Source organism: Mastigoproctus giganteus, chromosome 5, assembly GCF_048544385.1.
Source record: "Mastigoproctus giganteus isolate SK-2022 chromosome 5, ASM4854438v1, whole genome shotgun sequence".
NCBI lineage: Eukaryota > Metazoa > Arthropoda > Arachnida > Uropygi > Thelyphonidae > Mastigoproctus > Mastigoproctus giganteus.
The window spans coordinates 75793720-75815182 of NC_143579.1; the positions used below are offsets into that span (position 1 = coordinate 75793720).

A 21463-nucleotide genomic window follows, 5' to 3' on the forward strand; every position below is an offset into this window, starting at 1 on the left:
ACTGCACTTGGAATATTATATCCAGGTATGGAAGCTACACTAAAAAAAAAAAAAAAAAAAAATTCTTAAAGAGATTCAAAGATGAGCAAGTGCTAAGTGAGATTGGCAAAAGGAGGCAACAATAAAAAAAGCTAGATTTCCATGATTATAAATGATGCCAGAACTATGGGTCATAAATTAAAGTGAAAGGCAGAGTGTAAACTGCATTGTAAGAAGTTTTCTCTTAGCTAATGAGAGTTGTTAATTACTGGAATGAGTTGTCACCATGAGTAGTTGAGCCTGACAACTTAGGATAATTCAAGTCAGATGGATCAATACCTACATGAGGATTGAAACATATATAGTATTTTCCCAAATTTAAGTCAATCTCAAAAATAAGCTACACCAAAATTATATGATCTTGAAATGAAAAAATATATATATTATATAATTCATGCACTAACACCATTTTTAACATAAAATAATATGCACAAAAGCAATGCTAATTCTACTTTCACTTCAAGGTTGCACTAGCTGTGAAAATCCTATAAATGTAGAATATTGACAACATAGAATACTTGAAAAATAAATTAGTGTGGGGGCAAGAAACTATGAATGCCACTTTCTTGTGAGTCTTCTGTGACCTAGTATCACCAATATTGTTGCATCAGAACACCACATTATTAGAAATTCTGTGTGCAACAATCAGAACTCATAATCAAGTTTCACGCTGACCCACATAGTGATGTCCATTACTTAAGACTTGTCAATTTGAATTTTTGGGTCAATTAAGCATTCACAATGTCAAAAAATTAGGTATCACACATTTGCATTAGTAGTTGGCAGCAGTTTTTGAAGTGAGTTTGCAATGATGTCAGGGCTGGAAACTAGTGTTTGTGGAGCCTGAGGCAAAACCTTGTAAAGGCACCTAATTCATATTATATTTTACCATGAATATATATGCATTAGTGCATCTAGCAGCACCTATTTTAGGCAGTGCCTCTGGCAAGTGCCTCATTTGTGCACCCCTAGCACCGGCCCTGACAGATGTAGTGTCTGAAGCTAAAGCATAATCTCTTGGTAATAAAAAGAAGCTATGTATCCATTCTGGATCTAAACAATCAAATGATCGTTTTTTAATTTAAAAATCAATTATAAGCCAAAGCCTGCTTTTTAGAGCATCAACTGTGGGAATGAAAAAATGCATCTTATATCTGGAAAATAGTCCCCCTTGCCCAAATTTTTGCTGGAGCAGCAAAGACTAGAGTTTCCTTGTGCCATTGGGTTAATACTAATACTACTTTTTTCTTACCTCCAGTTGTGTTGTGATGCATGGCTACAAAGACAGAAGCAAGAGGAGCGGTGACCTAAATGTAAAAAATAACAATAAACAAAAATTGCTGAAAAGTTTACACACTTAAGAAACAAATGCAAAATAGATATGTCCTGCACTGATATATGCTTACCACAAATTATAAAATTCTTTGCACATCAATAATAATTGTTTTAAATTCAAATAAAATGCTAATTAGAATATTGTATGGATGTGCTTTTCCACATAATGCTCACATTTTTCTTGATGTAATATCAGGGACTTAAAAGATTGCATCTATTTTTGAAAGGCATACTTGGGTTGCACATAGGACAACATGGTTAAAGTGGTGAATCCTATTAGATATTTACAAGTTTTTTTTTATTATTATTATTTTTTATTTAATACATATTATTATTACTGGCCATATAGTGTAAGGAAGCCTGAGGCTTATGGGGCACCAGCTAAAAATAATTTCCGAGTTACCCTGAGAGAGAGAGAGAGAGAGAGAGAGAGAGAGAGAGAGAGAGAGAGAGAGAGAAGTAGAAGGGAATCACCAAGAAAGAGAAGAATGATGACATCCAACTCAAGACCCTGGGTGTGCCAAGCCCATACTCACCAGATGTGAGCCCCTGGGATTAAATTGTTTTAAGTACTGTAACAGAAAATATGTTTGTTCACATACCGGCCTTCAGTTTTGTACCTATAAAGTTATTGTTGGCAACTATTGCCAGGGAAATATATATTCCACCTATCCATTTCCATATGCAGGATTGAAGTGACATAATGCATTTGAAAAATGAGCAAGAAATAATTCAAAATCATTCATTTTTTTGATGCCACCTTTATTTTTAATCTCTTCTGAACACAACCGTGAAAAATCCATTTTTAATTTTTGAAATTAAAACTTCCTTTAGACCAGTCAGCAGGTAAAACCCAAATCTAAAACCCATAAACTTCAATGAATGCGTGCAATTGGATGCCATTGCACGAAACATGCAGTGTTTATTTCAACAGTTTGATTTCCAGATGAGTTCAATGCCATGAAGCCAGAGAGCATTGCTGATTGGAGGAAAGTTCACGTCAATAAAGCCACCCTGCTGTCAATAACCATATGTGACAGATACCACTCAACATGTGCATATAATTCATTTAACTTAATTCCTGAATGTTTCCTAATGTGCAATAATTAACAGATTATTCTGAAATTTTCAGTAAATAAAGAAATTAAAACATTTTCAAAAATTCTGTGGATGTGATAGATGAAGATTGCAAATATCTAAAATACTGTCTGGGTTCTCAACTCTGCAAGATTGGAGGTTAATGATGCTGTTTTGAACATATCTTTTAAGAACCCAAAAGGTGATATTGTTTCACACTGGTACTAATGATATCAAGCACTAAAAATTTAGGGAATCTGAAGATTTACTTAACAGGTATAGGGCAATGTTGAGAAAAGCCATGCATTAGGATTACATATGAAAGTGTATATAATTTTTCCCAAACATGATAGGAGGGAGTGAGTGTGATGAGATGCTTATCAATCAGTTTGACCTTGGAGAGACTGAAAGGCTTATGGGATAGATTTTTTTTTTTTTTTTTCTTGCACCTCTTCTACATTTAAATAGAAGAGGTGCAAGAATATTTGCTATTACTACTGAGACAGTATTAGTTGGGTCAGAAAACTGCTATTTTTGGGGAGATAAACAGACTAATAATTTAATGACAGTGGCAAGCAGATATACAACTGATTCTTTTAATGCTTCTGTTGGGACTTTCAGCAGAAAAACAAGGTATGGAGGATTACAAAGCCTGCTGAGAGTTGTCATGGGACAAGGTAACATATGGGTTACGTTAGGGTTACTAAGGGCATACACAGACATACAGACTTTTACACTAATGCTAGGAATATAGTAAACAAATTTGACAAATCTGAAAGTACTGGTTAAGTCATCAAATGCAGACATCCTGGCAATGTCAGAAACATGTATCAGTTTTGTCTACCAGTTCATTCTCTGGATTACCTGAATGCCCAGGGATTCAGCATAACTTGAATGACGAGTTATTGGTTTCACAGCCCATAAATGGGATTGAATTTGTTTCAATATTGGTTGTCTAATAGAATTTTTATTACTTTATTTTTAAACTGTGAGACAGTTGAGATTGCAATATAATATGGAGAATTCAAGAACAGTATTCCAAATGATGCTCAGACTTATGGTGTTCCACAGCAGACAACCCAAGAGACTCTCCTCATTTATGATCACTGCTGACAGTGTGCTGTGGTATCAACAGCACATTGGTTGGACACTTCAGCACTGAAAATGAATATGCTGATCGGATGAATCCAAATAGTTGTTGCAACATGCCAACAGATGCCTTCATGTGGTGCAAGCAACACAAATCCATGGACCTATCATGCATAGTGCCCACTATCTAGGCAGCTGGTGGTGGTTGCTTAATACAGGACAAGAACTAGGATCCTTGGCGCATATGGCCTGAAAATCAGATAGAGTTCGTAACTGAAATCAAGTGAGCTTTCAATCGTAGGTAAGGTCATGCACTCACCCTTTGTGAGTGCATGACACTTATTGCAGAAATGGATAAACACATACAGCCACTCGCCGGCTTATGTAATACTCAACTTACGGAAAATTGACTTTACATAAGTTTTTGCCAGTGGGTGCAAACTTAAAAAAAATCATGGAAACGTATTTTGCATCTTGTAAGAATAATGGAGGTATTATATCCCCATTAACACAATAACCAAATAACAGTTTTTTTTTTTGGTAATTTGTTCCAAGACTTTGGAGGTTGAAATTTGTCATATAACTAAGCTATTTATCTCTCTAAAAGGTCATTTTTATAATAGAAATTGCACTACACTTTAATCATTATCATATGTTCAGTTATAAGAATCAATTTTGCATTGTTTTCAATTCATTGCAATTTTCCATTATTTTCCCCGGAACAGAAGTTAAACTAACAGGTCTATAATTATTTGTGTCACCCTTTGAACACAATTTGTGAATTGGGGATACACTTGGACATCTCCAGTCCATGGGGACCTCCCCTGAATCTAAGGTTGCTTTCATAATTATGGCTAAGGGTTTGCTTACTTCCCTCGCTGACCTCCTTCAATATAACTGGATAGATTCCAGCTGCCCCAAGTGCCTTTTTTATGTTTAACTTCAACAATTTCTCCTCCACTTTGCTCTCAGTTATCACAAAATCACTTAGCTCCCTGTTAGAATTTGATAAACTTCTGGCATTCCCCTCCTTGAATAACTCCTCATGTGTGAATGTAGATTCAAAATACTCATTCAATTAGTCAGCAATCCAAGCAGGATCATCAACAGTCAAACCACCAACATCAAGTGGATCAATTGATTCATCCCAGGGGCTCACACCTGGTGAGTATGGGCAAGGCACACCCACATTAGTAAATGTGGGTGCGCCTTGTAGTAAATCGCACATTAGTATACTGTAATCTAGTGGTTCCTTTATCTACAAATTCCTAATGCACGAGTCACTATTGCTAATAATCAGATAAAGAGTATTACCCCCTCTGGTTGCGGGCGCCTCCGTAGCCAGGTGGTAAGGAGCAGTAGTGCGTATCACATGCTTCTTGATTAGACCGGGGTTCGAGCCCGTCACCACCAAATACGGAAGATGCGGAAAGGTCAGGGAATGACCACCGCATATTCCGGAGCAATATGACCTTAGTTACTAATGCTCCTAAAAACCAATAACAACCCTCTGGTTGCCCTCAAACATGTTGCTGTAGAAAACAATCCTGCAATAAATCCACAAAAGTCTTACTAGCATAAAAGTGACCAATCCTCAAGTTCCAGTCAATATCTGGAAAGTTAAAATCCCCCAATACAAGACATTTTGATTTACTGGCCCACTATTTCTCTGCACAATTGTTAGCTGAACTCAGAGTCATTAGGCCTATAACTCACTCCTACTCTCATTTTCCCTTTCCCAGTGTTTATGTCACACCAAACAGACTCAACATTGCACTGTCGACCCATGTAAACTGGATGCACTTCCATAAATTTTATGTTTCTTAACTAACAGCATAACCCCTCCTCCCTTCCTACCAAGTCTCTGTACACATTGTACTCCCCAAATTCCAATTCTGCACGGCTTATATCTGTGAGACACCATGTCTCTGATATCCCAACAATAATCTTCCTCTGATGCCTTGATCAGAATTTCAAATTCATCAAATTAATTTACTATACTTCTAGCATAGGTGTCCATGCAAGTATGCAAGCACCTGTCCTTACCTTAGTTATCCTAACACAGCCATGTATTTACTTGTTCCATGATGACTCCCAACAGCTCTTGAATTCCCTAGCAACTCTCTCGGCTGCTGCTCATTACAATAGAAGCAGTGCAAGAATCACTTTCAACTCTGACTGCAGCTACTGTTAATCTTTTAGTCTGTAAATCCCCCCAAGCTTGCAGTTTTCTGACTCACCTAACACTGCCTCAATAACATCAGCAAATATTCTTGCACCTTTTCTATTTAAGTGTATCCCATCCCTGTAGAAGCAGTCTCTCCTATTAGCAAGCACAGACCACGCTGAAAAAAATTCTACCCCAGGAGCCTTGCACAATCTCTCCAGATCTGAATTGATTGAAAAGGCTCTCATCATATACTCCCTTCTATATGGCACCTCCATAGCCAGGTGGGCAGGAGCAGCAGTGCATAGCACACACTTCTTGATTAGACCAGGGTTCGAGCCCGTGACCACCAAATACGAAGGATGCAGAAAAGTCAGGGAATGACCACCGCATATCCTCGGAGCAATATGGCCTTAGTTGCTAATGCTCCTAAATACCAAAATAACAACAACAACAACTCCCTCCTATCATGTCTGTGCAGAATTGCAGACACTCAAATTCAATCCTAGCTCACGACTTTTTTTCAACTTTGACCTGCACGTGTTAATTAAATCTGCAAATCTCTTACTCTTAAGGTCATTAGTGTCAATGTGTACAACAATTATCACCTTTTGTCCCCTTAAAAGATGATATCTGCTCTATAACATCAACTTTTGTCCTTGCATTTTGCATAATATATTCCCTGTCTCCCTGACAATACAGTTACCAACAATAACTGTGTGACTAGCGCATTCTGCCTTGGAGATTGCCACTGTGTTGCCTGAGGCACAGGAATGAGCTCTGGCATTGAGTAAGGCAACAGAGCTTGATGGCCCCTCTTATTAATTTCTTCGAGAACTGAGAACATCTACTCTGCACCTCAAACTCTCATAGATGCCCATCAGACCACTGAGTTCACACCTGATTTCCTCACAGTCTGTACACCTAGCACACACAAAGACATCCTCTTTGGCTAGATCATGTCCTGTTCTAGACAGGTCCCAAACATTTCACATTTTGCACATATTTTTAGACTGTGATACATTGGAGAAATGCCTCCTTTAGTTTTCCCCCGAGCCACATCACTCTCACTAATCTGTGAGCATTGCTTTGCTGCTGTAGTCTGGGTCATGATTCTGTTTAAGTACAATTTAATTGACAATGAAATTTAATAAGATTAATAAAATTTAATGATTAACTGATAATACTATACTATGCTACCAGATTTCTAATGCACTGCTAACAGATTTCTCTATCTAGTTTTACATTAAACCTTACACTATCTAATTATATGTTGTATCGTATAACAATGGCGAAAAGTTACGAACGGTAAATCTACAGACACTAAATGTTCTTTTCTGATCATTGGGTAGCTAAGAAAAAGAACAGGTGCATGTATACTTGCGTGTACACCAATGCTAGGAGTTTAGTAAACAAATTTGATGAATTTGAGGTATTGCTCAAAACATCAAAGGCAGATATTGTTGGGATTTCAGAGATGTGGTGTCACACAGATATAAGGAATGCAGAACTGGAATTTGGGGAGTACAATGTCTACAGAAAGGATAGAAAAGATAGGAAGGGAGCAGGGGTTATGCTATTAGTTAAGAAATACATAAAATCCAAGGAAGTGAAGCCAGTCGACATCGCTGGACAGTGCAGTGTCGAGTCAGTTTGGTGTGACATAAGCATTGGGAGATCAAAATTGAGAGTAGGGGTGTGCTATAGGCCTAATGACTCTGATGAGTATAATAAGAAACTGTACAGGGAAATAGAGTGGGCCAGTAAATCAGAGAGTCTCATTATGGGGGATTTCAATTTCCCAGATATTGACTGGAATTTGGGGGCTGGTCACTCACACACTAGCAAGGCTTTGGGGAATTTATTGGATGATTGTTTTCTACATCAGCATGTTCGGGAAGCAACTAGAGGGAATAATACTCTGGATTTGATTATCAGTAGTGATTCTTCATGCATTAATAATCTGCAGATAAATGAACCACTAGGTGGCAGTGATCACAGTGTGCTGAAGTGGGATTTACTCAAAGAGGAAACTACCATTAGGGGTAAAGGGAAGGGTTATTGCTTTCGTAAAGGCGACTACGCCTTTACGAAACAGTAAACAGTGGTCTGAGACAGTATTTAAATTCTATACAGTGGGACCAACTGATGATGTTACCAACAGCAAATTCAAAATGGGAAGCATTCAAAGAACTTATCGTGCAAGCTACTAGGCTTTACATACCAACTAAGAAATATTGTTCAAGGTTTAGGCCTAAATGGATGTCAGATGAACTAATGAGACATATGGCAGAGAAGAAAAATGCATGGGATACATACAAATTAACACGTGACACAGAAGCCTATGATTTGTACAAGTTGATCTGTAACCAAGTTACAAAGGAGGTTAGGCAGACGAAGGCAGATTACGAGAAATCTTTGGCAAGGGATGCAAAGAAAAACAGCATAGAGTTCTTTACTTATGTAAACTCTAGAAGGAAGGCGATGAATCAGATTGGTCCATTTGATATCAACAGTTCAACTGTTGATGATCCTGCTCAGGTAGCTAACACACTAAATGAATATTTTGCATCAACATTTACACGAGGAGTTATTCAGAGAGGGGAATGCCAGAGGTCTATTCAACTCTGGCAGTAAGCTAGAGAATCTTGTAATAACTGAGAGTAAAGTGGAGGAGAAATTGTTGAAGATAAACACAAGAAAGCCACCTGGGGTGGATGGGATCTATCCAGTTATATTAAAGGAGGCAGCAAAGGAAGTAAACAAACCCTTAGCCATAATTCAGAGCTTTCTTGGACGTATGAGAGCTACCTTTGACTCAGGGGAGGTACCCATGGACTGGAGATGTGCAAATATGACCCCAATTCACAAAGGAGGATCAAAGGCTGACACAAGTAATTATAGACCTGTGAGTTTAACATCTGTTCCAGGAAAATTAATGGAGGTACTGGTTAAAGAGGCACTGCAGGATCATCTAAACAAGACTTCAGTTATAGATCTGACACAGCATGGTTTTGTTAAGGGGAAGTCTTGCCTGACCAATTTGATTGGATACTATGATGCAGTCACAAAAGAACTGGATGCAGGGAATAACTTTGATATTATATACTTAGATCTTAGAAAGGCTTTTGATACTGTTGCACATGGAAGACTGCTGCACAAATTGGAGCAGGTGGCATTGGAGGCAAATTGCTCCTATGGATAAAGGGGTGGTTGAGGGGGAGAAGACAGAGAGTGGTAATCAATGGGCATTGCTCATCGTGGACTAATGTTATTAGTGGAGTCCCTCAGGGTTCAGTATTGGGTCCATTATTGTTTTCTGTATTTATAAATGATATTGATGATGGTATATCAAGCTTAATGTCCAAGTTTGCAGACGATACGAAGGTATCGTCTGCAAACGTGGCAGGGTTGTCAAGGACACTACTGACACTATGCTGCTGCTACAGGATCTGGAAAGGTTGAGCAGATGGGCTGAGAGGTGGTAAATGAAGTTTAACATTGACAAATGTAAAGTACTACAAATGGGAAACAGCAACCCCAGAGCAACGTATCAACTTTGTGGTACAACACTGACAGTGGTAGAGAATGAAAGGGACCTGGGGGTGGTTGTGCAGGCAGATATGAAGTTCTCTGAGCAGTGCAGATGGGCTGCAAGAGTAGCTCATGGTGTATTGTCAATGATATATAGGAATTTTTCTAGCAGGGATAAGGAGGTGATTACTTCCTTATTCCCTTGGCAATGGTCAGGCCACACCTAGAGTACTGTATACAGGCCTGGAGGCCTCATTTCAAGAAGGATGTAGAGCTGCTGGAACGAGTACAGAGAAGGGCAACAAGATTAGTGAATGGAACAAAGGGGCGCTCTTACGAAGAAAGGCTTAAATTTTGCAAATTACAGTGTCTCGAGACTAGGCACCAGCAAGGTGATCTGATAGAGGTGTATAAAGCCTTGAATGGTTTGAGCATGCTCAATGCTGATGGGATTCTTCCTCTTGCTCAGAATAATCACCTGAGAGGGTATAAATTCAAATTGAGGAAAGACAGATGTAGGATAGACGTGCGGAAATTTGCCTTTAGCCAGCGGGTGGTTGGTTGGTGGAACAGACTTCCATCCCTTGTCGTGGACGTTGATAGCCTAAATAAGTTTAAGGCTCAGCTGGACAGGTATTTCAAACGAACAGAGGGGTGAAGTGGAAGTGGTTATTTTTTATTTATTTATTTTTTTTTTTTTTTGGCTGATGCTGCATAAGCTTGCTTTCTTACATCAAATGCCTCTACTAATGCTAATGCTAAATATTAAATTTCAAAACCACTATCTAAATTCAAAATAAACTAAGCAGCTTGACTAGGACTATAAACTACTTATAGAAAATAAATTTATATAAATTTATTATAACAATTAGCTTAATAGAGTACATATTCTGCGAATAACATAAGACAAATCATCTGCGTACAAATATGTCCGTGGTATTTGGAATACCATTTGTCATGTTATTTACATGAATAGCAGAGTAACAATGAGTACAGACCCTTGCAAAACACCTTCCTCTTGAACAAACGAACAAGATTGTACATTTCTATAATATACTTGGAAAGGTCTGTAAAATAAAAAAAATAAATAAAAAAAAGATTTTCATAAGGAGATTTAATCATTCCTGTAGTCCTAATAAATGAAGGTTTCAAAAGATGCCATATCTCCAAGTGATGTCAAATGCTTTTATTACATTGACACTAAATGTTCTTTTCTGATCAAAGCATGGTCCTTGAGGTTGTCACAGACATTCTCTCAGATATGCCAGACACGTATATTCAATCAAATCCTACAGCACTATTGGATGTACTGATTAAAGTTTCTTTGAGTTCAGTTATCAGGAAGGGTTGATCATAATACATCTGGTAAGTATGGGCTTGGCACACCCAGGGTCCTGGGTTGGATATCATCATCATTTTTCTTGCCGATTCCCTTCTACCTCTCACTCTCTCTCCCTCTCATTAGGATTTTTTTTTTTTTTTTTTTTTTTGGCTGGTGCAGCATAAGCCTCAGGTTTCCTTGTACCATATGGCTAATGACAATAATAATCACATGATGAATTGGTATTAGAATTTTTTATAAGGTTTAGCTGATGTTTTGATATGACAGAAAGACTAATCATAGGCTTCTACTGCCTGATACATTACAAAACATTTCTGCAAGGGCGTTTGCTAATTCCAAAAGCGATGATATGCAACATCCATTTCAATTGAAGTATATTGGTGGGTATTTGCCATTCAGTTGTTTGATTTTTCTCCAAAATAATCAGGTATCTGTGTCTTTAGTAATTGTTGAGGCAATGTATATCTGGCAGTCTTTTTTTGCTGTTCATTTTATTTATCTTATTTTGACCTTTAGTCCTTTAACTAATAAGACTTATTGTTATGCGATGATTGCAAAATAAGTTCCATGCTTTATACCTTTCTTTACTGCAAGCACCATTCCACCATGGTTAATATGTTTGCATTTTCCATTACTTATCAATTAAAATACTGAATTGGTTGCTGTTGCTAGTACTGTATTTGCTTTGTTACGTAACAGTAATAGAGACATGTGATGCAAGAAAGCAAGCGTGGTGCCTCTGTAGCCAGGTGGGAAGGAGCAGCAGCAGTGCGTAGCACACGCTTCTTGATTAGACCGGGGTTCGAGCCCGTCACCACCAAATACAGTGAATGTGGAAAGGTCAGGGAATGACCACCGCATATCCCAGAGCAATATGGCCTTAGTTGCTAATGCTCCTAAAAACCAAATAACAAACAAACAAACAAAAGCAAGCGTATGAGTTTATGTAGCATCAGCCAAAACTAAAAAAATAATAATTCACGCAACCATTTCATCTAAAAGTTTATCCAGTTCCTCCATGAATTTATTTAAGCTATCAACTTCCACAATGACAGATGGAAGTTTATTCCAGCAATTAACCACCCTCTGGGTGGTTAATTGCTGGAATAATTAATCAGAATTCAGGGTGTTCAACCCATTAAAGGCCTTATTCACCTCAATCAGATTATTTTGCAGGTGCCTAGAAAGGCACATGCAAAAACTCCAGCCACTGCAATTTGCAGAACTTAAGCCACTCTTGGTAAGAAGACCCCTTCGTTCCCCTCATTAATCTTGTTGCCCTTCTCTGTACACAATCAAGCAAATCTACATCCTTCCTAAAATGAGGCCTCCAGACCTCTACACAGTACTCAAGACGTGGCCTGACCATTGCCTTATACAAAGGGACAATCACCTTTTCTCTACTAGCAAAATTCCTGTATATCATTGACAAAACCCCATGACCTGCTCTGGCAGCCTGTCTGCATTGCTCAGAAAACTTCATATCTGACTGCATAATTACTCCCAGGTCTTTTTCATTTTCTACCACCTTAAGTGTAGTACCATGCTGTTGGTACGTTCCTCTGGGGTTACTTTACATTACTCCAGAGGCAGTACTTTGCTAAATATACAAAACAGTTAACATCAGCTAAATATACAAAACAGTGGGCCAAGCACCGAACCCCATGGGACTCCACTAATAACATTAGTCCACAAAGAGCAGCTTCCATTGATTACCACTCTGTCTTCTCCCAGTCAACCACCATTTATCCATTCTAGCAACTTACCCTTAATACCATTCTGCTCCAATTTGTACAGTAGTCTTCGATGCGCAACAGTGTCAAAAACTTTCCTGAAATCCAAGTATATGATATCAAAATTATTTTTTGCATCCATTTCCTTTGTAACCACATCATAGTATCCAATCAAGTTTGTAAGGCAAGGCTTTGCATTAACAAACCCATGCTGTGTCTGAATTATTGCTGCAGTCTTGTCTAGATGATCCTGCAATGCATCTTTAACCAGTGACTCCATTATTTTACCTGAAACAGAAGTTAAACTAAGTGGTTTGTAATTAGTTGTGTACCCTCCGATCCCCCCTTTGTGAATTGGGGATACACGTTACATGTTGAGTAACATTATATATGGTTTGAGTATGGATAATCTGACTTTTAAGCGAGATACTTGCAGAGAAAGTTTCCCAGTCTGCTTTGGAAAATTTCCATGTTATTCAGTTTTCAATGTGTACTGATATTGATATTCGAAATTTACAGATTATGGAAAAAATTATTACTGCCAAGTGGGTCCTCTAGCACATTCTACTCCATTCACGTAAATAAAGTAGGAGACCATAAAGAGAATTCAATACCTGAGGTCGATCCTGTTGATATGTATATATGTGGTGAAGTGTTAAGTGGAGTTAAGCTTCTGTGATTTGTCCTCTTCTGCTCATATGTGCAGACCCCCATAACGGATAGTGCCTATTAAAATCACCCAATAAGCATGAATAAGTATCTATGTCACAAGTTCTTCTAGGTCTTTGTTAGTGCATGGATGATTTTGGCAAAATGTACACAAACAAACATAACTGGAGAAAATTCAAGTGTAATACAGGCAGCAGCTGCTTCAATTAAGGTTTGAAAAGAGATAAGTCTCTATAGTATTCTTGAGTCTAATAGAACTGCCACACCTCCATGGGCAAATATACAATCGATACAATGTATAATTTTTAATCTTTGGAGTAACCTATGGGGTTAAATTAGTCCTCCTTTGCGAGCAGATGGCTACTGGGTAATATTGGGAGATTAAATCATAGAAGCCATTGATACTCCAGCATAAACAATGCAGTTCCACTGAAGGACGTGCTACATTATTTGCTTTTGCTAGACAAAAGTGTGTGTGTGTGCGTGTGTGTGTTTCTCTTTTTTTTTTTTTTTTTTGGAGAAAAAAAAAAAAGTGTATTCAGAATCCTGACCTATGTTTGAAGAAATAGTGCATCCAACCTCTATATCTTCTGTATGGAGATGAAGTAGTACTCTTTCATCACAGTCAATTGTATCATTGGTGTCCATTCTGTTCCGATTTGCTTCTATCAATTCAACAACCAGCCTTTCTGTTTTCTTTGCTATTTGATCACATGAAGTGAATTTTGGCAGAACTATGATCGATATGTTATTTTTTTTAGCCTATTAGTCATGGCCTTCAAGAGAAGGATTCAAATGCACAGATTTTGCCTATTCTGCAAATGTTGTACCAGGTGAAACTGACACCTCCCTTTGCTAGTCTGATAATTCTGAATGGTGGTAGCACATTCACACCCTGGCATAATTAATTCTAACTGTTATCTATGGTCCTTGAGGCTGTCACAGATATTCTATCAGATGTGCCACACAAGCTGTGCTTGCTATCTGGAGTCTGAAATGCTAATGGAACTGATATTCAGGTGACACTCAAGTCAAGTGGACCCAATTTCAGTGAAGTCCGGATGGTCTGTGATAGCCAAATCCTCTGCTTGCACCTTCACAATGGTGAGACTGTTAGTAATCCTGGGTATAACCTCCATGCATAAGCACACGGTAGGTGACCACCCAGGTGAGAACCAACGCAAGCAGAGGTCGAGGTGTGGTGCCCACACCACAGGGAAAAATGCCACCCCTCCGTGTTACCAGGCAATACTAGATAGTAGATGACTCTCATCAACTGGTTGCAATACCACCATTTTGCTTATTGGAGGTTCGAAGTGGTGGAACCCATGTTTAGTCTCCAGAGCTAAGTTCCGGTCAACCCGTCTCCATCTCTTCCATCATGCAGTATGATTGATGTCTTTTGAGGTTATGATGAACACCATGGCAGGATCCAAACTTCCTTACAAACACTGTTTTAGAGTACAGCTCTAAAACAGTGTTTGCAGGCCGGCCACTAGTTAGTACACCGGACCGAACCTATTGACAACTCTCTAGGTGGCTTCCAGATCAGCTCAGCTAATGTATAAATCTTGCTACTTCTACTCACCCAGATAGTGACTGGAGGGAATCCGAGTAGCAGGTATGCAGGGGGGGGCATTGTTGAGGCCACGTTATGTCAAGGATCCGGGTATATTCTTACTGTGTGTATGCCATATCCAAAAATTTCATTACCTCATACAGCTTGCCCCCCCCCACTTTTTCTTACTATTGAATACACCATGAATTGTCAAACTAATAAGAACAAACTTATCTGCAAAAAGATCTAAACCTCCCAAACACTTCCTAGTTCATTTCACAAATATACGTGGTCTCAGTTGTAATCTAAATGATGTCCATTTCCACTTACATTCTGTCAAACCCCAAGTACTTTTTCTGACAGAATCTCAGTTATCGGTAGATTCAACTACTGCTCATCTCAGTTGCCCAAATTATTCGTTATACAATTCCTTCTGAATCAAAGGTGGTACTTGTGCATATGTCCATTCTGATATACCCTGTCAGAGACTCGGTAATTTGGAATCTACTCTTTTCAATCTTCTCTGGCTTAAAATCTCTCCACCTAATTCTGTTCAATTCATCTGTTGTCTCTACCATTCTCCCAATTCCACTAATCACTTGGAACTAGTAGTGGCATGTGATGCAAGAAAGCAAGTGTACGAGCTTAAGCAGCATCAGTCAAAAAAAAAAAAAAAATTTACAAAACAATTCCCTCAAAATGTTTGTCCAGTTCCTCCTTAAATTTATTTAACATCTCAACTTCCACAATGACAGATGGAAGTTTGTTCCAACAATTAACCACCCACTGGCTAAAGGCAAATTTCCGTATATCTATCTTTTCTCAATTTGAATTTATGTCTCCTTAGGTTCGTAATCTGAACAAGTGGAAGAATCCCATCAGAATTCAGCATGCTCAACCCATTCAAGAAATTATACACCTCAATCAGATCACCTCACAGGTGCCCAGTCTCCAGCCACTGCAATTTGCAGAACTTAAGCCTCTCTTGGTAAGAGGATCCCTTCATTCCCTCACCAATCTTGTTGCCCTTCTCTGTACACACTCAAGCAAATCTACATCCTTCCTAAAATGAGGCCCCCAGACCTGTACGCAGTACTCAAGGTGTGGCCTAACCAGTGCATTATACACAAGGGCAATCACCTCCTTTTCCCTGCTAGCAAAATTCCTGTATATCATTGACAAAACCCCATGACCTGCCCTGTTTGTTATTTGGTTTTTAGGAGCATTAGCAACTAAGGCCATATTGTTTGGGGGATATGCAGTGGTCATTCCCTCACCTTTTCGCATTCTCCGTATTTGGTGGTTCCGGGCTCGAACCCCGGTCTAATCAAGAAGCATGTGCTACGCACTGCTGCTCCTGCCCACCTGGCTACAGAGGTGCCATGACCTGCCCTGGCAGCCTGTCTGCATTGCTCAGAAAACTTCATATCTGACTGCATAAATACTCCCAGGTCTTTTTCATTTTCTACAACCCTAAGTGTAGTACTATACAGTTGGTATGTTCCTCTGGGGTTACTTCTACACATATGCAGTACCTTGCATTTGTCAATGTTAAACTTTGGTTGCTACTTCTCAGCCCATCTGCCCAAATTTTCTAGATCCTGTTGCAGTAGCACACTGCCATTACTGTCATTAACAACCTTTGTATCATCTGCAAACTTCGACACTAAGCCTGATATAACTTCGTCAATATCTGTTGATAAATATACAAAACAACAGTGGACCCAAACCGAACCCTGTGGAACTCCACAAATAACATTAGTCCACGAAGAGCAGCATCCGTTGATTACCACCCTCCGTCTTCTCCCACTCAACCATCCTTTTATCCATTTTAGCAACTTACCCTTAATACCATTCTGCTCCAATTTGTACAGTAGTCTTCCATGCGCAACTCTGACTTCCTCTCTTTGCAACTTGACTTTCTCCAGTCCAACTTTCCTAACAGTGAGGTAATTTTCCTTGGCGATTTTAATGTTCACAACTCCAGCTGGCTTCCGTTTTCTAGTCACACCGACCCAGCAGGTCGAGATGCTGAGGCTTTTGCAATTACTAATGACCTAGCACAGATTGTTCATTTACCTACAAGAATACCGGACAATCCTAATCATACAGCCAATACGCTTGATCTTTTTCTCACAAACAACCCTTCTTAGTACACGGTCGATGTGAGTGGTCCTTTAGGCACCTCAGATCACAACTTGGTGATCATGTCTTCTCCAATGGAACCTTTATCTCATGGCTATTCCCAACCTCATGTTGTTTGACATTACAAGAAGGCAAAATGGGATGACCTGTGCGAGTTCTTTTCCTTGGTCAGATTACTGTTTCAAAACTTCTGATGTCAACGTTTATTCAGATCGTGTCAGTGAAATTATTCCTGTTGGAATGGAATCCTTTATTCCACACTCCTTTAAAATCTCGTCCTTTATCTAAACCTTGGTTTTCCGATAAATGTGCTAAGGCTGTTCCCAAAAGAAAAATGTTGCATATCATAATTGGCTTGTTTCCAATTCTTTAGTTTCATTTTCTGCCTACACCAAAGCTCGCAACAATTGTAAAGCAGTTATTAATCAGTCCAAACTAGAAAACCTGCTTCTTGCCCTAATGGTAGCCGAGCATTCTGGTCTCTTGCCAAAGCTATTGGCTGAAACTTTTGCCCATCTCTGGTCCCACCTCTGTCAAAACCAGATAGTTCTATTGTCACTTCAAACAAGGATAAAGCTGACCTGCTAGCATCTCGTTTTTCTTCCAACTCATGCATTAATGATCTTGGTAAAACACCTCCCACCATTCCCAACACACACTCCATTCAATGCCTCCTGTGGTTTTCCATCAAAAAGATATCAGATGGATTTAGGATTTTGATGAATCTTGATGCTAAGAAAGTTTACGCAGAAAAAAAAAAAGAAAAAAGTTCTCACTTCTTGGTAGGATACTTAATTCCCATTCTCATATTTTTGAATTCTTTGCCTAGTTTCCAAAGATTAGATTCCTTTGAGAAAGAAGGATGCTAGCCCTTGCATTGTTGAGATGTGGCAGTACATTCAATTTGTGCATGATTTTTAGATCTGTAGTTTGCCAGAGTGATACTACACAATTAATATCATCCCGAGAAACTGTCTGGAAGCATCCAAACTTCTGACATTTGTAGCATTGTAAAGGATTAGGAATGCACAGTCAGACATGGCAATTTAAGTATCTTACTTTAATTTAGGTCAGCAAATTTAGTGAATTAAAGGTCAGAATGATGCCGTACATTGGAATAACATTAGTTTTTTTGGATTGTTATCCATTTTGGTTGCATTTCTTTCTGGTCTTAAAACTCTTGGACTAGTTCCTCTTCTGAACAGTTTAACAGGTCCCACTCAACTATCAATAACTTTAACAGTGGAAAAGAATGCAAGAAAGGAGGCTTATACCAGCATCAGCCAAAAAAAAAAAAAAAAAAAAAAAAAAACACACACATTTCACCTATCTATCCCATCCCATAGTTGGTCTATTTCTTCTGTGAATTTATTTTAGCTATCATCTTTGTTGATTTGTCGGCTTATGAGATGCACTTTTTTTTCCTTAAAAATACCTTAAAAAATCGTCTTGTGTCTTAGAAGCTGAAAGTGGCAATCAGCACATGAACAAAACCGTGAGTTAATGTATAGTAGTTAACAGATAGCTAACTATTATACGTTAGTACACTTTTTAGTAATTACCAGGCTATTGTTGGAGTAAAGAGTGAATTTCAGTTATACATTTAATCCCTAATCAATGGCAGGCACATCAAGAAGGCAAAATTATACTATTGAATTTCAACTAGAAGTAGTACAATACACCAAAGAACATGCAGCAGAACGGGACCACCGCTTACTGAAAAGATGATTTGTCAATGTAGGAAGTTTTATTACAAGAAGCTGATAAAACAAAGCACATCCTTCATAAAATTCCATTTAAATGGCCAAATTTGAAAGAAAACTTGTGTAGTTGGATAATAGAACTTAGAGATGTGGGTATTGCAGTAAGTACTAAAATGATAATAGTACAAGCACGGAAATGAGCAGCTGATATTAGGATACACAGGAACTGAATCTTGGTGTTACTGCTTCATGAAAAGAAATGGGTTAAGTTTACGCACAAAAACTAGAATAGCCCAGAACAGAGTTTCCCAAACTGCGTTCTGCAGAACACTAGTGTTCTGCGAGATTTGAACAAGAGTTCCATGAAAAATCATAATTAATAATTAAAAAAAATAAAATAAATAAATTTTGCCTGTTTGTAGCGTACACCTTTTTTGTATCATTATACTTTTTAACATTTTTTTTTCCTGGTTATTAATATACTCGCATAGACAAAGGAACACTTTATTTTGGTGGGCTTTTGCATAGAAGTATGCGTACAGGTAATGACATATACGAAAAAGTAGCAATGTAGTGATCTAATATGCTATTCGTATGCAATTTAGCCTGGAGTACACGGGTTGAGGCAGTCTGTAGCCGAGTGGTCAGGTACGCGAGTGCAGTGGCACACGCTCTGAGTAGACCAGAGTTCAAGCCCCTGACTGCTAAATATGGTTAATCTGCCAACCCACACTGGGCCAGCATGGCAGAGTATGGTCCATATCCCGCAACATGAACTGTTGAGGATGCTTTCATACTGCAGTGGCTTGATAATGGCTACAGTTAATCTTTTTTACCTTTTACACGGGTTGAGGGACATGGGGAAGCGAACTGATATGATGCATCGTTTGGGTGGATGAAACAAAGTAGCCATCTGCTGATGCATTCTTTACACAATGCTGGTGGTGCGGTTCGGACTGTTTCGCAATTATGAGATTAGTTCTGTAATAGTGTGGAAAACTAGTACACATAACTAAACTTGCTTCCTTGTATAAATATTTTTTTGATAATTATCAGTATTTCAAAATATCATTAAAATAAATGACCATGGATGAGGTTTAAAAAAGGAACTTTAAAATGAGAAGCAAGTTCTTCTAGTATTGCAACTGTGGTCGATGAAAACGAGCACACTTCAAAGTGACGATGAACAATCGCAGCCTTTTGTTCCCCAAAAATCTAAGTGAAAAAACAGGAACCAACTAATAAAAGACCAAAATGAAAGTATGATGACAGTTTGAACAAAAGTATAAACGAAAGTTATGAATTTCAGCTTTACATGTGTTGGAAATAGCATGCAAGGCAAAGCATACCTGATGCAAAGCATGTCGAATATAATACAATACTAGAAAATAGTTCTTTGGCTCCCAATAAACTTATATTCCATAAATATACAAGTGTTCCGCATATATATTGTGAGATGAAAAATGTTCTGTGACTGAAAAAGTTTGGGAATTGCTGGCCCAGAGAATGCCTGCTGAGTATGAACAGAAAATATTAGATTTCCATAAAGATGAATTGATGAAGAATGTATCAAGGATTAGTTTGTAAAAGTTTGGTCCAAGCATCCTGGTGGACTACTGTGTAAAAATGCACTACTAGTATGGGATCAGTTTAGAGTGCATAGGACTGAAACATCAAACAACTGGCCGAAATGATGAACACAGAATTGGCAGTAATTTGGGTGGCTTAACATCCCAGTTACAGCCGTTAGATGTCAGCATCAATAAGCCATTCAAGAATAACATGCAGGAGAAGTGGAATAAATGGATGATAGAGGGGACCCATGATATGACGCCTACAAGAAGAATGAAATATCCATCAATAGCACAAGTGTGTGAATGAGTGCTGAAGTCATGGAATTGTGGTTAAGTACTTTAAAAATGTGGTATAAGCAATGCAATGGATGGCACTAAAGATCATTTATTGTATGAGAGTGACAGTGATACTAGTGAAGAGGATGATAATGTTGAGGATAATGAAGATTAAGTCCGTAATGAATCTGAATAATACTAAAATAATAAGAGTAATAATCATATACCTTTGTTTATTGGCTTTTATTTTTAATGAATTTTAAATTTCCATTGTACCAACAATAAATTTTTTCAAAAGTTTTTCTTAAATTTACCATTCAAAATTAGGGTGTCTTTCACGGTGCAGCATCTTATAAGCCAACAAATACGGTACTCTTAAATATTTTCCCATTATCAGCTGACTAAATTAAGTTCGTTTTTTATTTTTTAAAGTTTGCTGCTTTTCAAGTAATAAGATAATTTCCAATTTGTTACTAAAAGTAGTGGCTCCCTACTTTTATACAGTTGCATATATTCTGAATACGACTTATGTATTTTCAACTGTTAAAAAAAATAAAAAAAATAAATAATAATGTAGTTTCTGTAACTAACAGTCCATATGTTCCTACTTTCCCTTTAGATGCGCTAAGGTCATTTCACAACTGCTCTATATCAGATAACATCTCAATTAATTTTCAGTATCAATCCTTGGTTAAGTACCCAAGTTATATGCAATAAGATTTACAATTTAATATTAAAAATATGTTTACACACTTAATTCAAATACATATTTACATATACATGTGTATTTCGTGTACATATACAAGTACACGAAAAACATATTTTCACAAGCATCGTAAAAATGAAGTGAGTCTACAAACATCATTTAAAAAATTGATGAGGTATCTTCGGAGAAGCCCTACTGTAGAAAATTCATGTACAGAAGCTGTATATGAATTTTCTGCTGGAATCATCAATTTGTTCTATTTCCTCGTTGAATGATATAGTATGGGCGAAACTATAGTTTATTATAATCGTTAAAATAATAACAGAAAAATAATAAAAACACTGCTATAAAAATTTCAAAATTAATGAAATCGAAATGTTACTTCTAAATAAACAATATATATTTACTTAAAGCATGAAGAATATTCATGCTAGAAATAAAATATAAGGGGGTGGGGGGGGTTTAAGAAACTGGGTATACTGTTTTTACTGTTCTTTTTCCTGTTATTTCATTTAC

The 21463-nt window shown here is 37.9% G+C and overlaps 1 protein-coding gene across 3 annotated transcripts in view; it reads right to left on the minus strand.

Annotated features, from left to right (window-relative positions):
• The window catches only part of TRAM (translocating chain-associated membrane protein 1), a 141450-nt gene that overhangs the window by 119495 nt on the left and 492 nt on the right, over positions 1-21463 (minus strand). For all 3 annotated transcript variants that reach the window (XM_090373302.1, XM_090373301.1, XM_090373300.1), the window contains exon 2: positions 1292-1346. In XM_090373302.1, the coding sequence (XP_090229428.1) occupies positions 1292-1346 (55 nt within the window). The remainder of the gene's footprint in view (positions 1-1291; positions 1347-21463) is intronic.